Source organism: Aspergillus fumigatus, chromosome 6 (genome assembly GCF_000002655.1).
Source record: "Aspergillus fumigatus Af293 chromosome 6, whole genome shotgun sequence".
Lineage (NCBI taxonomy): Eukaryota > Fungi > Ascomycota > Eurotiomycetes > Eurotiales > Aspergillaceae > Aspergillus > Aspergillus fumigatus.
The window spans coordinates 126,845-143,557 of record NC_007199.1 but is presented as its reverse complement, the minus strand read 5'-3'; the positions used below and the strand labels follow the sequence as shown (position 1 = coordinate 143,557).

The following is a 16,713-nucleotide window of genomic DNA, read 5'->3' as shown; positions in this document are numbered from 1 at the left end:
TGCACTCAGTGTTCCTGTTTGTAGAAAATATCGGTGGTGGAGCGTCGCAGACCTATATAAACCATTGATTGTTGCTCGTTTCATCATAACACAGTGCAATCTTTCGCGGTACAAGTATCATCATCCTCTCCCAACATCGACCAAGACCGCAGCCATGGCAGGAAATGCAATTGCCTTCCTCCTAACTGCCCTAACCGCAGTTCCCTTGGCCAACGATTTGTTCCCACAATCTCGGGGGTCGTCTACAGTCGTCCGCGTGGCCGCCGGTCTGTCACTGCCCAGGGACGGCGACTACGCCAGGACTGGCGGCAATACGCCAAGCATCGCGCTGTTCGACGAGAGCGGCGAGCGCATTGGCTTCAAAAGCGGCGCTCGCCACGGCAAGATCGGCGATGGCAAATTCAAAGACATCGTTGTTGAGCCCATCAACAAGGACAACAGCCGCGCCCCGGCGTACCTCAGCGTGCCCAGCAGTGGCAACGACGCTCTCTGCATAGCGGACATCTACATCACGCCGCCCAGCAAGGAATTCTGGGCCTTCTTTGGAGACGTCCCCAAGGAGTGCGGCGTCGCGTGGTACCGTTCCAACCTCCCCGTCCAGCGTCAGAACGGTGACCCCTTCAAACCGAGATGTTTTTGGATCGACTCGCCCGACACTGGGAAGACTACAAGCAGCTTCCCCCAGGGGGCGGGCATCCATTTGACTGATTTCACAGCCAACCAGGGCCGCGTTCAGCAGTATCAGATCTCCCGTGACACGATGTGCGCCAGCGCCCCCCGGTTCTCGTTGTACTCCTCCCTGACCGAGATGAATTGCCTTCCGATTTTTTAAACCCCCATTGACATATAATGAGGATGGCACCGATACGAGCTTTGCCGCCCTCAAAACCCCCGGACAGGTGATGTGCAGTCCCGGTCCGAACGAGAAGCCCACAGCGAAGCAGATCCTGCAGCTGCAAAAGTGGACCGGTGGACGCGTTTCGACGCCGACGTACGGCGTTAAAACGCGATCTGTGAAAGCCAGACAGAATGACCGGGTTTGCTTCGCGGATCATCAGGTTGTGGTCGTGAGTGAACATAGAGAGCACACAGCCAGCGAGCTGTGCAAGAGCACTTCGGCTGCGGGGCCGGATTTTGTCTCGACCAAGGAAGGCCTGTTCTGCGACATGTGTACCGGAGAACTATGGCCATTGTGCTCGAAGAATGTTCCCACTGGGTGTTTTGATGTGGACTTGAAGGTTATGAGGGCGAGTGATGGAGCTGTCACCCGTACCGGCCTTCATGCCAGGGATGTGATTACTGGGAGGGACATTCCAGAGAAGGAATATAAGAAGGTGGCGCATTGGAAGTGACCCTGACCAGTTGAATCTTCTGCCCGTTATTGATTTTGGTCTTCTTCTATCCTTCTGTCCTTATGTTCTTAGGTTTGACAACCCCATATACTACACGCTTTGTCTTCGTTCAAGTTCACATTTAATTAGCTTGGGACGTTCATGTCAAGTAATGAAATGTACACTGTCTATCGGCAAATGGTACTTGTTTGAAAGAACATAACTCGTGGCTCTATTCTAAGAACTCCTTTGCTGTTAGTCTGGCAACTGGCCACCCTTGCCTCCATAGATTTTAGCACTTGAACAGGAGATCTGACCATGGCTATTTTGTTGAATAAAATGGTGGAAGATGTAAGCAAATGCCATTGTGCGGTATAAAAATCTTCTGGTAGTTAAAACAGAGGATCAACCTCACTGGTATGAAGCAGGCTTAACGTCACTGAATGACACTAACGGCCTATGGTAAACATTATTTTATGACTTGGAAAGAGGAGGACTGGAATAAACAGGGGAGCAGGCCCCTTTGCAGCCAGCACTTAGTGATCCTTTAGGTTAAATATAGGAAATCAGTAGACGTACTCAACCTCTCTAAGCCTATCTGCATAAACTATAAAGTTAACGTCCCACTTCATATATGATTTTCTATTATAACAGTCTTTGGAGCACAGTTCACAGTTACCCAATTATCCAGGATATAAAACTTCACTCTTTCGAATCAAGGTAACAAAGTCACGAATGGAGTGTCAACTTCATGACACTCTAGAAGGGTGATTGCACTTAACCCATCGTGCCCTAACTAAAATATTCTATTTAGATATTTACACAGGGATCACATCATGAACAAAGAGCACTGGTAGCCCGAAGGGTCTCTGATTAGGGGGTATAAGAGGGTAAGATTGTGCTGTGAAGGCAGCATAACACAGCCACAACAAATGCGCTGCGAACATGGAAGAAAGCTAGGCAAAGCTAGAATACATATGGATCCAGAAAGAAGAAAGAAAGAGGCACGCTTGAGAACATGATGACCGTGAAATCCTCAATCCACGGCCATTGACCGCATTGCTATTCATGGTATTGTAAACAGAACCATCCAACTACAGCACCTATGCCTTCAGTACAGTGAGATAGATGGAGAACAACTGAGCACTCAACGTGATGGATGTGCTGGCAGTTCCACGACATGGTGTTCGTTCGAGTTATTTCCAATCTCCTGGGGGTAAGGCTCCCATTTGGGGCCATCTTGGTGAGAGACGTGAAGCTCGTGCAGGGGCGTTGCCGATTCATTGTTCTGTGACGTTCGGTAGCGCCGCAACAGAAAGAACCAAATCAATCCAGCAATGATGGCCACTCCTGCGACGCCTCCAACAACACCGCCTGCAATGGCCCCGACATTTGTTCCCGACGATGGTGGCGACTTGACTGAGGGAGTTGGTTCGGTTGTCTGCCTGCTTTCCGATGCCGATGTCGACATTGAAGATCCTGGAGTGGAAGTCGAAGGTATTGAGGATGTCGGAGTCACTGTAATAATCAGGTATCAGAAGAAAGGACTGGAGATAAGCCTGAACACACCTGTTCCAGACGCAACAACAGAAAGTTGAACCAACTCGTCGTCCAATGCATAGCTTGGGTCTGCACAGCCGACAAACCCATTTGATGCCCACTTGAAGGCTCTTAGTTTTTGGTCGCAGCAGAAAAAGTCGGACGCATAGTAGAGATTCCAAGTGCTATTTGCGCATCTTTTCTCCTGGGGCTCCGTCGGTGTTTTCCAACACTTAGTTGACGACTGGTTTGGTGGACAGTAAGTGTCGAGCGGGCAGCATGCATGGAACGCTCCCCATGTTTTACCGCAGTCCAATTCGACGTCGGTATTGCAGGATACATTCCTGCGAGATGCATAGCCTTCGGGCATCTCTGTCGTCTACAATACAGTAACGGCACCGAGGCGACGAAGATGAGCCAGATTGTGTAATTGACAGTTACCTTCGACGAAGCACGTGCGAATCACAATTCTGATGCTGGCTTGGGTAATCGTACAACCTGAATAGAAATGTCCGATTGAATCTGGGTCACAACGTAGAGAAGAGGTCCTCTAAAGCTTACGTATACGCCAGAGGCTGGAAAGTTTCAGTCTTGGCTCACCTCTGATATCAGAGGGTGTCTGCCTCCGAGTTTCTGGTCAGTTGTCAAGGGTGTCCCTGCATGACTGGGCCACGGACGCACCGGGGAGGTCACTAACAAGTCCCGTTGCTACATGCGGCGATAGCATAACTGTCTCTATGATACAGGGTGTACGGGTACTCCAGACACGTTAGTTTCATTGTGAACCCTGCGCCGCCATTTGTAGGAAATAGATCGCCATTGGCCAATCCAGGCAATAGCTGCATTAGGCCTGCTCGGCGGAGACGTTGGCGACTGTACCAGTCCAAGAAAAAAGAGGGCCGAAAGGCCACACCGGACGAGGCGTCACAGATCCGAAGTACAATCATCTTTCCCTTGTGACCGACATTGGTAATCTAGGACATGACAACTCCTTCGCAGACATATGATGTTCATAGAACTACTCCGTGAAGATCAATAGAATATAGTCCGTCCATAAAATGGCTCCTTGAACCGAGCTTGACGGACAGGCCCGACGCCTGATCTGCTGTGTCAGTACATGACTATTGCCCAAACAGGGGCTTCGCAAAAAAAAAAAAAAAAAAAAAAAAAAAAAAAAAAAAACACACACCACTGCTGTGTGTTCAATTGCAGGAGGCGCTACTTACTGGTATTGACAAGGGTCCAATATCACTGGACTAATTCATTGGATGCCGTTGGCATCTCCATAGCGTGTTATAGTAAGCCGCAAGCCGATTGGGAAAGTAAGCACATTGTGGAGTTGCTGGCTCAGCCACGGACTGGCTAATGCTATGGACGATCAAACAGATCCAGGGTCAAATTAGCGCAATCACTGACTTGGAGGGAATTACCGCCGAGGAGCATATCATTAGCACTCCATCGTCGATCGCCGTCGACCATGTTCTGAGAAGCTTCTATCATTTCGACGTCGGAAAGCTTTCCCAGCAAGACCTGTTCTCCTTCTGTCTGTACTGCTCAAAAATACTCGATGGCTCCACATAAGGTTGTGGAAGGCTCACCCACACAACAGATCATATCCGACCACGTTTGGAAGCGCAAGCGACCCGAAACCGACTATGAACGATGGCAGCGGGAGCAAGACGAGAGCTACGAACCCGGCGGACGACCACAATACGGACCGCCAAACGAATTCCGGAAAGATGACTATGTGGCAGACGGAACTGAGGAGTTGCTCCATGGACAGCATTATTCTGTAGAGCACCGGGCCCCATCGCACGGTTATTTTGTGTCCTCAACAGCCCCGGCAAAACCCATCACAAGCGAGGGTAGCTTCATATCTACTGCCAGGAAGGCTTTGCATCTGGGCGACGAGACATTTATGGGCAGCTTACTGTTTTTCGCCGTCTTGTTGATGATCTCTTTCGTGGTATCAAAGTCAATCAAATGAGGCTGTCGCAGTCTCCCTCTCCCACGGTCGGACACCCTGGACAGGCCAGGACTCGACGACAAGCAGTTATTTTACAAGACCTAACAACAAGACTACTTGTGGACTCGCTTTTCAGGGCCCGCATTTCTTTTGTTTCATGTTCGGCGCTTGTATCCATGTACGGAGTAATGCGAGGCGCTTCTTGATTATGGCGAATGGCAGGAACCACTCCACGATAGCAGACGAGGTAACGTCGACGATATTTAATGCCGTATTACTGGTTAGATGTTCATTGGATCTATATACGATGAAGTAGTCGTTGAAAAGGGAATACAAGACTGTCACCGTTGCTGCAGAGAATCCTCAGGGCGAGCGAGGCTGCACTGTGTCTTCCTCTTGTTTCCCCAGATAATCCTTCAGCTCGGCCATGGCATTGGCAATTCGCTCGTCAAATGTTTGGTCATAGCTAGTCTTCCACCATTTCTGATGGAGGGATTTCAATCTTGGATCGTAATGCTCAAAGCTACTGCCCTTTTGACTCCAAAGGGGACCAATGTCCTGCCACGGCATCTGTCCATCAACTCGATGTGCATAATTCAAAAGATTCTGTTCGGGGTAGGCTGGGTCAAATAAACCGGGCTGGTCGAGCAGGAACGAATAGTACTTGAACATTGCCTCGGAGGGTGCAAGGACGAAGAAACCGGCGTTCATATAATTGTCCTTGGCATAGAACTCACTCCCAGGAACGGGGGGTAAGGCGACCTCCACCCAGCGATCGTGCATTCCAGCCATCATATAGCTGTCGGGTACTGGACCCGGCGTATTGAGAGCCGCCGATGAGGGCCTGGTGATCTGTGTCATTGTGGCTCGCTCGGTAAATATCCCATCGATTGGTTCGAAGATGACCGAGTCCGCGTCCAGGAATGTAATCTTCTCATATTCCGTAAGCTTCCAGAGGTTCAGTTTGGCGAGCACGCTCTTCCATCGCTCCCACTTTGGGTGGATCCAGTCGCGGGAGAACCCTTCCACTGGCACGACAATAGCACCATCACGACTAAGTATATCACGTTGCTGTTGAGGAACCTCTTCGGTGACCAGCACTAGAAAGGGTATATCCGAACTGCTTTTCGTGTGCGGGCTGCGGAGCAGTTGATATGCGAGTAGGCGTACCGCGGTAAAGTAAGGGTCTTTGATATCCGTTTCAGTTGCGTCTTCCCCTGTCAAAATCGTCGCAAAGGCGTATCTGTGTTGCCGTGGCGGCCCCTTCTCGGGGACTGTCTCGGGACCGGAAGGACTCGGACGCTCGCGTTGCTCATCCGAAAGCTTTCCCTCACTGTCATGTAGACCAATTGGTGTGCTTACTGCTGAGAACGTCGAAGAGACATGATACCAAAGTGTCCAGAGTGTGCATAGCGAAAGGATTGCAAAAGCCGAGATGAGGAGAGCTTTGGTGGCTCGCGGCGAGGGTCTCCAGCGGAACGAGACAGCCATGCCTGAGGCCGGGCGAGCTGATAGCACTAAGCTTAAAGGCGACGATGTTGTATGAGGTTCTATATCACACGGAACGCATGTTCCCTTGATCGTGGTGCCTGGGACGGTCGTATCTGCTTGGGTGACAAAGACAACGGCCAACGAAAGAATCGGTGGCAAGCTAAGGGTGGATCAGGGTCACAAAGTGCAGTGCAAGCCATTTCAGCTTTGAGCCAAGTCTGTCATGGCCATCCTTGTAAGCACTAGCTAAGTGTCAGAGGCGCTGTCCAAAGACTGTGAGCCATCATTGGCTCCAGTCATGCTGGTGGGCAGACCGGACTGATCCCTGTCGCTTTATAAAATTCAGACAACCCATGTACTTAATGCTCTATGGAGATTGCCAGGACCCTGGGGGCTGGCTGCCGAGTGGGTGTAAAGTAGCTGATCAAGTCTGAGGCGAACACCGATCTGGTTAAAGGCCACCCGATGAAATTTTCCCAGAGGCTGTGTAGTGTCATCAATCCAATACCACTCCAGGACACTCTTATACATTCTTCTCGCCAATGAAAATGGCGGGATGCTGACTCGAGGCTTTGGGCTCCTGAAATCAGCCATCGGGCTTCACATCGCTTTGCGGACCAGAATCAGGGATCTTCGACAAGTTCGACTACCAGCAAGCCTCAAGCTCTGTCGGGCCTCGCGAGGGAATGATCCACACTCGTTCTTGTTCACCGTGCTAGTCTTAGCTAAATTAGGACTTATCCCGTGTTCCGCCCAGTGCTGGTCTCATACCACAGCCCAGGTCCACTCTCTTTGCACATAGGACCCTGTAACTGTCCAACCAATCAAACTAGGGACTTGGTGAGCAGGATGAGACGAGGCATTTTAATTACCCCATTGAAATACGAAAAAAAAAAAAATAATCATGAATTTCTACGCATAAGTACCTAACAGCAATCTCCATGCTGACCATTAGCTCCGTTGGAGTGCTTTGTTGCATGCTTCGTCAACGTTTGGAAATGTTCACCTTCAAGGCCGTTGACTAAAGTCATATGCGTTGCCAAATGCGCGGTTCAGATAACGCGACATCGCTCCTTCCTCGGTCACCCAGTCAACCGGCACCTCCAGGCTGTCCTGCTTCTCGATAATCGGCTGTACGCTCTTGGAAAACTCCAATCGCATCGGATTCCGGTACCAGGGAGCAAAGTGAACTGTTCATTAGCTTTGACCCGCTCAAATGTCGCGAGAGAACCTACTCATTGCCAGCATCACGCGGACTTGATCAGTCTGATTACCGACCCCAGCATGCCAGAGTCGAAGATCCCGAAGTACTATGGCGCCCTTTGGGACGACCGGTTGACACGGGGGCCGGACCGCTCGGCGCTTTTCTAGCTCGTCGAGCTTGATGCGTCCGCTTGCTCGGTCACCGTGCATTCCTTCCTGGATATGTAGGCCCGAGTCGATGTGTGTTCCGAGCCAGATCTCTGTAGATCCGTTCTCCGGGGTCATTTCGATCAAAGGGATGTTGATCACATAGGCAAAGGGGTGTGTTGGGTGATCAAAGTCGGCATCTGAATGAACCGGCTGCGATGTCGGGGGACAGTCTGCTGTCGGAGGCATGGCTGTATTTCCCGAGCAAAACGTCCATTTCGGACGAGGGCCCAGGGCAGTGCTTGTTATCTGCGTGGCAATTGGGTCTGGGAAGAGACTGTTAGCAGGACCTGATCGCGCCGTGGCGCACGGCACTTAAGAAAATGTCGGGGTCAAAGTAGTCCTTCACAGGCGGAGGGTCCTGCTGTATATTGCCCCGGTTATAATTGTACGGACTATCCTCCCTTCTGCTCTGCAGGGTATATGCATCCGGCACCATCTTCTCGTTCAGCCGATCCAGCGCGGCATGCGGCACTGCATTTTCGACCACGACAAGACCATCATGATACAGACTGCGAATGGCAATCTCCAGATTCTGAGGTGTGAGCTGACCGTTCGTGATCTCTGTCGCAGAAGGCCGAATGATGGTGGGATAGCTGGAAGCCATTCTTTGCTGTACCCGAAGGGGAAGGTTAGTTATCGTGCGGGCGCAGCGAGACCAACGACTCAATGGAAATGCAAGTCTTTGCATCGCTAGCTATAAGCTGATGTATGAGGGATCATGGCAACGTACTCAGACTTCGTCCATGGCCACCATATTTATATCTCAGACCCAAGTAGTGGTTACAACTTACAAGTCTCCTGGTCTTTCGCCTTTCGCCTTTCGCCTTTCGCATTAAGGCGGAGTCCTGTGTGGGGTGGTAACCAGCCACTCATATGAAGTACATAGGGAAAGAAGGGTGTGGAACATGTGGGTTAGAGCCTAAAGCCAAGAAACTGTAGGGGCAAGTTCACTCCGTTCGTTATATGGCACCTAGTTAGTGCGACACTTAAGGCCCCGCATTTGAATTGCGAAGGTTCGCATCTTGTATTCTCGATGAATATTACGAGCTGAAAGTTGGCACGCAACCACCGATGCCACGCCCATTTCGCACAGATCGTTCGTTCTGCCTATAATCTCTGCTGTTGTGCGCAGTCACTGACATCGTCTTAATAGGCTGGTTCGTGATAGTTTGAAACCAAGTCGTCAACCTGACAGCTGACTGTTCCCGTAGCCAACCGTGCCGCTCGCGAAAGGTCAAGTGTAAGCCATGTTCTTCTCTTGTTCTTGGTTATCTCAGCTCACTTGTAGGGTTTGTTTCAGGTGATGGCAATCGACCTAGGTGCCATCGCTGTCAACGGAGCGCGCGACCCTGTTCATGGAGCGATGGCGTCCGCCTGTCTCCCCGGAGAGAAGCATCTTCAAACCGGCACAGCCAGACTGCAAGATCTCCTGCCCTTTGTGTTCAAGCAAGCCTAGATGCCTTGATATCCAGAAGCGACAAATATGTCTCAACTGGCGACCCTACGAAAGCGTTAGGGGACCCACGAATAGCTCACATATTTCGATCTTATATCGATAATCTAGCTGGCTGGTATGATCTAAATGATCGAAGACGTCATTTCACCGATATAGTTCCCATTCTCGCAAGAAAGAATTCCTTACTCCTCAGTGCAATTCTGGCATTCGCGGCAGCCAGCCAGAGCTCATCATCCGGATCAACTCAGGACAAAGATCTAGCTGATGCATATCATCTCGAGAGCGTGAGAAGACTGTTGGCTCTCATGAAGCATCCTGATGAGTTTCGAACAGGAGAGACCTTGGCTGCGATATGTCTTCTTCGATCATACGAAATTATCTCGCGTAAGTTTGAACACCGCGTTTAAACCCATATGCACCAGCTCAAGCTCCAATCCTGATCGACGGCAGAAAATGTGACCTGCCAGAATCACCTTCAAGGGTCCTATTCGTTGCTCGCGAGCCACCCCATAGAACTAGAGTCTGGATTGTTGAGTGCCGGCTTCTGGAACTACCTGAGAGAGGATATCACGGTCGCACTCATAGAAAAACGCAGCCTCATGATTCAGCTTTCGGATGAGCCTCTGCCTACGAGGACTGAATGCGACGACGATCTCGCCAATCGCATTACTTATCTCCTAGGAAGAGTCATCAATAGATGTCTTCTTTGTGATGCTGTCCCTCTGGACCAATGCGAGTGGAACGGTCTGAGAGATCAGCTCGAGGACTGGAGGACATCGCTTCCTTCGTCTTTCGACCCCATCCTTACACCAGACCTTCTCCCCAATAGCGCCTTTCCGGGTATGTGGACGACGTCGGGCTGGCACGGTACGGATCCTCCTGTATCCATAAACCCCTTGGGTTACTGATAGGAGCAGCTGCCGGACTACAGTATTATCACACGGCCATGATAATCCTATGGCTTGCGGAGCCCGGTCCTTCATCGGTCAACACTCTGCAGCACATCGAAAGGATCAACCGCCTGGAAACCAAACTAGGGCACCACGCCACCATTGTTTGCGCTTTGGCGCTGTCGAGTAGGTCTGCGCCTGTTTGGGTGAATTCCTTTGGGCCTATAGCTTTCTGTAAGTCTTTTGCATTCCTTTGCGCGATGAAGTTTACTTACACTATCAGGTGGGCCGTGGCTTAAAGATGCCCAAAAATTAAGTGAGATAGTAGATGAGATGAGTATTTGGGGACAGAAGACGGGTTGGCCCGTGGAGAGTATAACCTATTCTCTCTTGAATAAGTCACAATAAATGTGGACTTAGGTCCTAAGAGGCACATCTTGTACAATCACTAGTAGGTAAATCTATAAGCCTAGGAGCGGTAAAGAAGAAATTTGCTAGTAAAAAGAAGCGATAAGACGAGTAGACTCAATAGGAATTGACAAGGACCTCTCCAAGGTTGAATATAAATGTATAGTGTTACACCCTTGAACTATGGTCTGTGGGCTCTCTCTCACAATAAATGGTAATAAGACATGCGCTTACACCACTGCTTTCAGAGCTGGTGACGATCGTCGTCTGATGCATTTGGTCGTTATGCTCTTGCAACTAGTTGGCTAGAGTATCATCCATGCTGCTGATATATTAGGATGGATACTCATGCTTACATTAAAGCGACACTAATATATGATAGAATGGATGAACTTAACTTTAATACAGTCTCAAGACTAAACTTAGATCAAACCAGGCTGGTCCGTTCAAATGCTATCTGTTGATAGACATGGAAAACACCACCATTTTACATTTGGATTCTGCTAGTTAGAAATCTCTCTGATCTGTCGTCTGGTGGACTAACCACGCCTGATTGTATGCTTAATCTTGTAACTCTCGAATTAAGTATTTCCTGATGCTTACTTTTAGGAGTGTACGTAGGGCTCTAACTGCTTGAGAATCCAACACTCTCTGTAGGTCAACGGCGGTGTCTGATGAACAATAGTTAGTGACAGTAACCAACGTGCTCCACACTCTATAGACGAGAAATATAGTACTGAATAGCACAACAGTAATTACGACTTGGCCTAGAGTGCAAGGTCTCAAGCTAACGTCATTCCCAAAGGCAGCTGAGCGAAGTCCGACATCTAGCAACCGGTTTCAACATCTGTGGCTTTGAGGGCCAAATAGTAGCAGCAGAGCTCCTGCGGCCGTATAATCGCAGCCGTTGACCAGTGGGGATGAGGAGAAATCAGCGTATCTAGCTAGATACCTCCAAGCTGCAGGCTATGGGGCGTTGGACGGGGCTTTGGGAGGGACATTGCTTGGCAGAATAAGGTTGGGCAATCTATGTATGCGGAAAGTTAACTTTGTAATTGTAATTGTGGAGAACTATGAGAGCCACTGTTTGGTACTTCCCAACACAGCAGCATCTAGTATTGTAACGCTTTGGCTTGAAGTTTTCTTTCATGACAGTATATACGGCACTGCAGTCTATTGCTGACTAGACCAGTCGAATGAGGGTATGGTGTCATCAAGACGTGTTCTTGTAACGAAGAATTCCCCGGTCTTCTACAGATCATTTGGCTTTTCTGGAAGGATAGAGATAGCGTAGATCAGTGCTTGAGCAAGGATATACTAGATACGGAGTTGATATGAAGAAGGATATCAGATAGGGGCTTTGAGCTGGCCATCGCAAGAACTGGTGACGAACCTCTGCCTGCAACGCTTCTCTCAAACAACAATGTCAGAGCATATACGCTCATGCTTGCATCATTTTTAGAAGCGGTTTCATGGCTAGTGCTGAGAAACCTTGAAAATGTCTTATTTTTAGAACTCCAACCAGCGAAAGACATATTATACCGTGGTTACGAGACGAAATGAGCGCATACCAGCATCAACAGGCAGTACTATAAGAACCCCGTCTTCCAGCACTACTTTCTTGCTCGAGACATTCATCCGACAACATCGACAACACCGACAACGACAACGACAACGACTACAACTACGACTACAACTAATAACATGACGATCAGACACGTTTCCTTTAACGACATGACCCTCGAAGACATGTTGATCAACGACCTTCTCAACAGCAATATCATCCTCAGAAATAAGATCGCTGACGACCTCACCAGCTTGGACATAGCAATTGAAGACACGGCCATCAACGATTTTGCCGACAGCAGCATCGACGTTAAAAGCATAGTCATCGACGAACTGTCCACTATGAACATGATCCTCACAGAGCTCGCCAGCACAATTAGACCCTTGAAAAAATGGTCAGGAATGACCTCGTCAGCAGCAACATCATCAACAGCAACTTCAACTTCACCAGCGTGGTCATTGATTACTCCTACGGAGACACCGCCCTCAGAGAACGACGAAGAGGACCCCGACTGGCCCTTTGTCGCACGAAAGGGTACCCTCCCTCCTTCGCCTCCTTTACGACAGAGGGTTCCAACTCCGGATGAGGTCACCGAAGAGTTCCTCTCTCATACACTCTATCCATTGTTTGGCCTATCTCGTCATCCAAATCCACGTGGGGTGTGGACCCTCGAACAGAACGAAAAGGCCCCCATCCCCATCAGCCTCGGTAAGCATGCACGCCTTCGTTAGCATCAGCAAAACTCGGAGACCGACTATCATCAGTACGCAATCTAGCTATACTAGACAAGAAAGACCCGCAACTCCTCGACCACGAAACCTCCTGCAAACGAATCCGAGCAATCCTAAATCACTGCTATGTGGAGGAGCTCGGCTATCGCAAACAGAATCCCGCCAAACGGTCCTCAGCAGTTCTTTCTATTCCTCGGTGTGGAGGCTTTGAACAAGAAGTTGAGTCATTGGGTGTCAGATTCCCGATCGAAGGGAAGCTTGATTTTGTTGTAAACAACGCCACGGAGCCTGGAAACGGCATTGGTGTTGTCATTTGTGTCAATCTGTGCCCGTCAGCCAACCTCTGGCAGTGCATCTCATTCATGGGTAAGTTCCATCCGCTTCTATCTAGTGGAAAAGTGGTTGATCCATTATAGCACTCTGCCATAACGTTCGAAAGATTGAAAACAAACGACTCACCTCGGTGTATGGCGTGGCGACCAACGGAAAAGAATTCTACTTCCTCGAGATCGACGACAACGATATGGTACGGCACCGATTTCCCGCGCATCAGCATGAATAGCACGCCAACATTTACTAGATCTCATTCCACCGGACCATCCTGCGAGTCGACAGCGGTTCAAAGACAAACGAGGTGTACTCGTTCTTTCGCCGCTTTTTCCGCGACATTATGGACCGAAGAATTACACCCATTCCCGGTACTCGATTCAGGCCCTCAACTTCCCCTTCTCGCCTCTATTGAGGTCGGCATATGATTGAAAGGACGACAATATATGACTTGCTATACGCAAATTGTGCAGTTTCTCATCATGGGAAAGTTGATACTTCACGAATTCAAGATTGGCCACGATTCATACGACAGATTGGGAATTTTTTAAACATATACGCCTTGTTAGAACGACGTCTAATCGTCTCCGAATATAGATTGACAGGCAGGCATACCTTTTTCCTACTGCTTGGTTTTCTCTCGAGAGACATCCATTACACCAGAGGTTTTATAAGCAAAGGTTTTTTACTGGTGCTTGCCTTGGAGGACTTTAGGAGTTTAGGAAGGAAGCCATAATACCACTCTGGTTTTGTTCTTCTAGTTGGATTTGGAATCAATTAATTGGTCTACCGAGATTTATACTCCTATGTGGTTTGCTCGTAGGTCGTAGTCCATGTTTGGTGTTAAGTAATTATCCACTCCGTCTCAAGAGCACTGTAAAAACAAGTACACCAGCTTCTCTTGCTATGAGCACACGGATTTCGCCTCAGTCTCTTTCTTGGAGGTGCTATCTTTGTGGGTGTCCAGCTCTCTTCTCAAGTGTAACCATCTTCCTGGATTTGCTGGTGACACACCCGATCACTGAAATGTAAAATTATATTTCATCAACTTGCAGAGTCTAGGTGCAACTTGTTGAGCTGCTGCCTGCTGTAGAGAATGATGAATACATCTCCTCTTAGGATATGGACATTGGAGATGATGATCATGGCAGTTGCACAAATCGATTTGTTCATGCCAACAGTTGAAGCACTCCGTCCAAATCCATAGAGTCCCGCGGCTTCCGACCCTTTTGCCCCCATCGTGGGAGTGGGACCATGCACCCGCCGATCTGCAGATCCACATAAATGTCCTCAATCATTTCCTTTGGGCTCGGATCAAATTAAAGCTGGGTTTTATAAGCTAATCCTGTACTGTGACGCATGTTCTCAGTGGTTGCACAGGGAACCTGCAGCAAAGAGCTGACTTATGTGGTTGATAGGTCGTAGCTAACAAGTAAGGGGTTTGTCAGGCACCGAGTCGCCTGAGCCTGTCCGCATGGGTTGTGCAGAAAGCGTCCGATATAGATATGGTGGTCATTGTATTTATGTAGATATGCATACATCGCGGACCGTGCCTATATGGGTGAGTGTCCAAATCTATAGCACTCTGCGGATGGCCATGGTGCGCTTGGTGTACAGGAGGCAGCATTATAACAGCATGGCTACAAGTGTTGCGACCAATGGGAGGATTCTGAACTGCAGATGGTGCGTCGAAGCCATCGGATATCAGTCATTATCGAACTATGGAAGACCGTTGCCTCTCAGCGAGAGGATGAAGGATGGTTCAGAACTGTGTCCTTGTATGTATCCCGTAATCCAGATTAAGGACATGATAGATAAACAGTCCGGGCCAGCCGGACGAGAATCCGAGTATGTACAAATTGTCTATTGAGCTACGGGAGAACCCATTGCGGTTTCGTGCAAGAGCCCAGCTCTTTGACAATGGCGTCAATCCGGTCAGTCATCCATCCCGAGGAAACTCCAGTCTTCGGGACTCCGATTTTGGCCATTTTGGAAGTTCGACACTTCCCGGCCTCATACGAATACTGGAGACAGTCAGGTTCGCTCGCACACATCTCCTGACAGCTAGCCGCATCAATGAGATGCTCTTCGTCAGAGAGGTTATCCCAGTCGGGTTGTGGAGACTTCAACTGTGGGTGGACGAGATGGCGAAACACATCGCTGTGCAATATGACAGAATTCTACCTCTCGTTAGTGATTTTAAATCTCGATAAGATGTTTGTCGAAGAACTTACGTTCTGCATGAACATCTGGTCAAACTTCATTAGCTCTTGAATATCCTCCGGCCCCACATGGTGATACGACACCGCAGGAAAACACCACGGCTTTTTGGAATAAGCCTCGGAAAAGTGATCAAACTCGGCAGGAGTATTTGACTGCAGCATGGGCCACGACCATAACAAGGGTACTCCCGCGTCATGGAGTAACTTCCCCAGCACGCAGTCACCGGCCCACTGCTCCCCGGTATATCGGTCCCACCCGTCAAGGTCTTTGGCTCGTAGGTCCGACGCTCTACGCATAGCCTCGCGCGACAGAATAAATCCCGACCCGCCGTGACCGAAGATGTCAGAGCCAATCTGCGTCGGGTTACCCAGGTAGTAAGGTTTGGTCGGATCGAGTTGCGCCAGCCACTGCAGGAGATTCGACCAGATATAGTACGTGTCCGCCTCCATGAAGACGTACCATTTGGCATCGTCACGGACCCGAAGTGTTTCGTCGATCATTGGGAGGAACTTCCATTTATCCAGCTTCCAGCCGGGGTTGTCGGGCATTCCGAATGCGGTGTTGGGGACGCGGCTCAGGTCGGCCGGCGTGAGTCCGCTGCGTCCATGCTCATGGATGCGGTTGTAGAGGTCAAAGTCTGGGCTGGTACGTTTAATAGTCTCGTTGACGTTGCCAAGGACATCGATCACGCGGGTTCCGTTGATTTCCTCCTCAAAGTCCGAGAATAGTACGTAATTGGGGATGCATCGCAGGGTTGTTTGAAAGTGAACCGGCACTTTCTCTAGTGCTTCTGTGACGCCAGTTTTCAAGATAACCAGCACATCCTCAATGCCTCCGAGTTGGGGGCAGGTAGCTTGTTTTTGTTGTGGTGAGATCGGGGTGACGACGACCTTGGGAGTGAAGGCGTCCGTGTCAAAGGCGAAGAAAAGGTAAACCAGAAGAAGCCCAATGACCGGGGAGACGAGGATGAGGTAAATCCGTCGCGATGGAGGACGGGTCCAAGACTGAAAAAGCGGCATCAGCACAGTGCAGTCACTAGGGAGAGATGGCAGTCACATCCACACTCCCAGACGACAGCCGGAGTTGACGCTCACTCGATGCTTTTTAAGACAAGAACGAGACAGGTCTGATTGTCCTATGGCCCCGCAGGACGCGTGCCACCCAGCAGTACCCTTGAAGTGGCGCCTTCCGAAGCCAATAATAGCGGCTGCCCCATCCAACGACTCCAGCGGGATCTAGAGCGGCCCCAATCCTGCGGCGCTATTTCAGACTGCGTGCGTCACGGCTCCTCTCTATTGGTTACTTGTTTGCCGCTTAAGCTGTTCATCCTCTGTAGAGATGCGCATGGATGGCCAAGTTCTGGCCTCTGAT

The 16,713-nt window shown here is 49.7% G+C and overlaps 7 protein-coding genes across 7 annotated transcripts; 3 read left to right on the top strand and 4 right to left on the bottom strand.

Moving 5' to 3' along the window:
- Positions 1–154: 154 nt before the first annotated feature.
- AFUA_6G00570 (uncharacterized protein) lies at positions 155–1,415 on the top strand (the record flags this gene model as incomplete). Its single annotated transcript, XM_726405.3, is given in 2 exon segments — positions 155–829; positions 834–1,415. Coding segments are annotated over 2 exon segments (1,194 nt in total). The 3' UTR covers positions 1,353–1,415.
- Positions 1,416–2,182: 767 nt separating this feature from the next.
- AFUA_6G00560 (uncharacterized protein) lies at positions 2,183–3,814 on the bottom strand. The gene is made up of 2 exons (XM_726406.2): positions 2,901–3,814; positions 2,183–2,849 (listed from the first exon to the last, which is right to left on the bottom strand). The coding sequence occupies exons 1-2, from the start codon at positions 3,238–3,240 to the stop codon at positions 2,479–2,481; spliced, it is 711 nt and encodes a 236-aa protein (XP_731499.1). The 5' UTR covers positions 3,241–3,814; the 3' UTR covers positions 2,183–2,478.
- A 478-nt stretch (positions 3,815–4,292) lies between these two features.
- On the top strand, positions 4,293–4,857 carry AFUA_6G00555 (uncharacterized protein; the record flags this gene model as incomplete). Its single annotated transcript, XM_001481389.2, has 1 exon — positions 4,293–4,857. Exon 1 carries the CDS (start codon positions 4,438–4,440, stop codon positions 4,855–4,857), a length of 420 nt encoding a protein of 139 aa, XP_001481439.1. The 5' UTR covers positions 4,293–4,437.
- Positions 4,858–5,199: 342 nt separating this feature from the next.
- Positions 5,200–6,327, bottom strand: AFUA_6G00550 (putative glycosyl transferase family 8 family; the record flags this gene model as incomplete). Its single annotated transcript, XM_726407.1, has 1 exon — positions 5,200–6,327. The coding sequence occupies one exon, from the start codon at positions 6,325–6,327 to the stop codon at positions 5,200–5,202; it is 1,128 nt and encodes a 375-aa protein (XP_731500.1).
- A 696-nt stretch (positions 6,328–7,023) lies between these two features.
- AFUA_6G00540 (uncharacterized protein) lies at positions 7,024–8,592 on the bottom strand. Its single transcript, XM_726408.2, has 3 exons — positions 8,471–8,592; positions 7,563–8,350; positions 7,024–7,348 (listed from the first exon to the last, which is right to left on the bottom strand). The coding sequence occupies exons 2-3, from the start codon at positions 7,924–7,926 to the stop codon at positions 7,254–7,256; spliced, it is 459 nt and encodes a 152-aa protein (XP_731501.1). The 5' UTR covers positions 7,927–8,350; positions 8,471–8,592; the 3' UTR covers positions 7,024–7,253.
- A 1,203-nt stretch (positions 8,593–9,795) lies between these two features.
- Positions 9,796–13,354, top strand: AFUA_6G00530 (uncharacterized protein; the record flags this gene model as incomplete). The annotated part of the gene is made up of 5 exons (XM_726409.1): positions 9,796–10,063; positions 10,234–10,320; positions 12,059–12,769; positions 12,847–13,158; positions 13,209–13,354. The coding sequence occupies 5 exons, from the start codon at positions 9,796–9,798 to the stop codon at positions 13,352–13,354; spliced, it is 1,524 nt and encodes a 507-aa protein (XP_731502.1).
- A 720-nt stretch (positions 13,355–14,074) lies between these two features.
- On the bottom strand, positions 14,075–16,439 carry AFUA_6G00520 (glycosyltransferase family 31 protein). Its single transcript, XM_726410.2, has 2 exons — positions 15,354–16,439; positions 14,075–15,299 (listed from the first exon to the last, which is right to left on the bottom strand). The coding sequence occupies exons 1-2, from the start codon at positions 16,359–16,361 to the stop codon at positions 14,991–14,993; spliced, it is 1,317 nt and encodes a 438-aa protein (XP_731503.1). The 5' UTR covers positions 16,362–16,439; the 3' UTR covers positions 14,075–14,990.
- Positions 16,440–16,713: the final 274 nt, after the last annotated feature.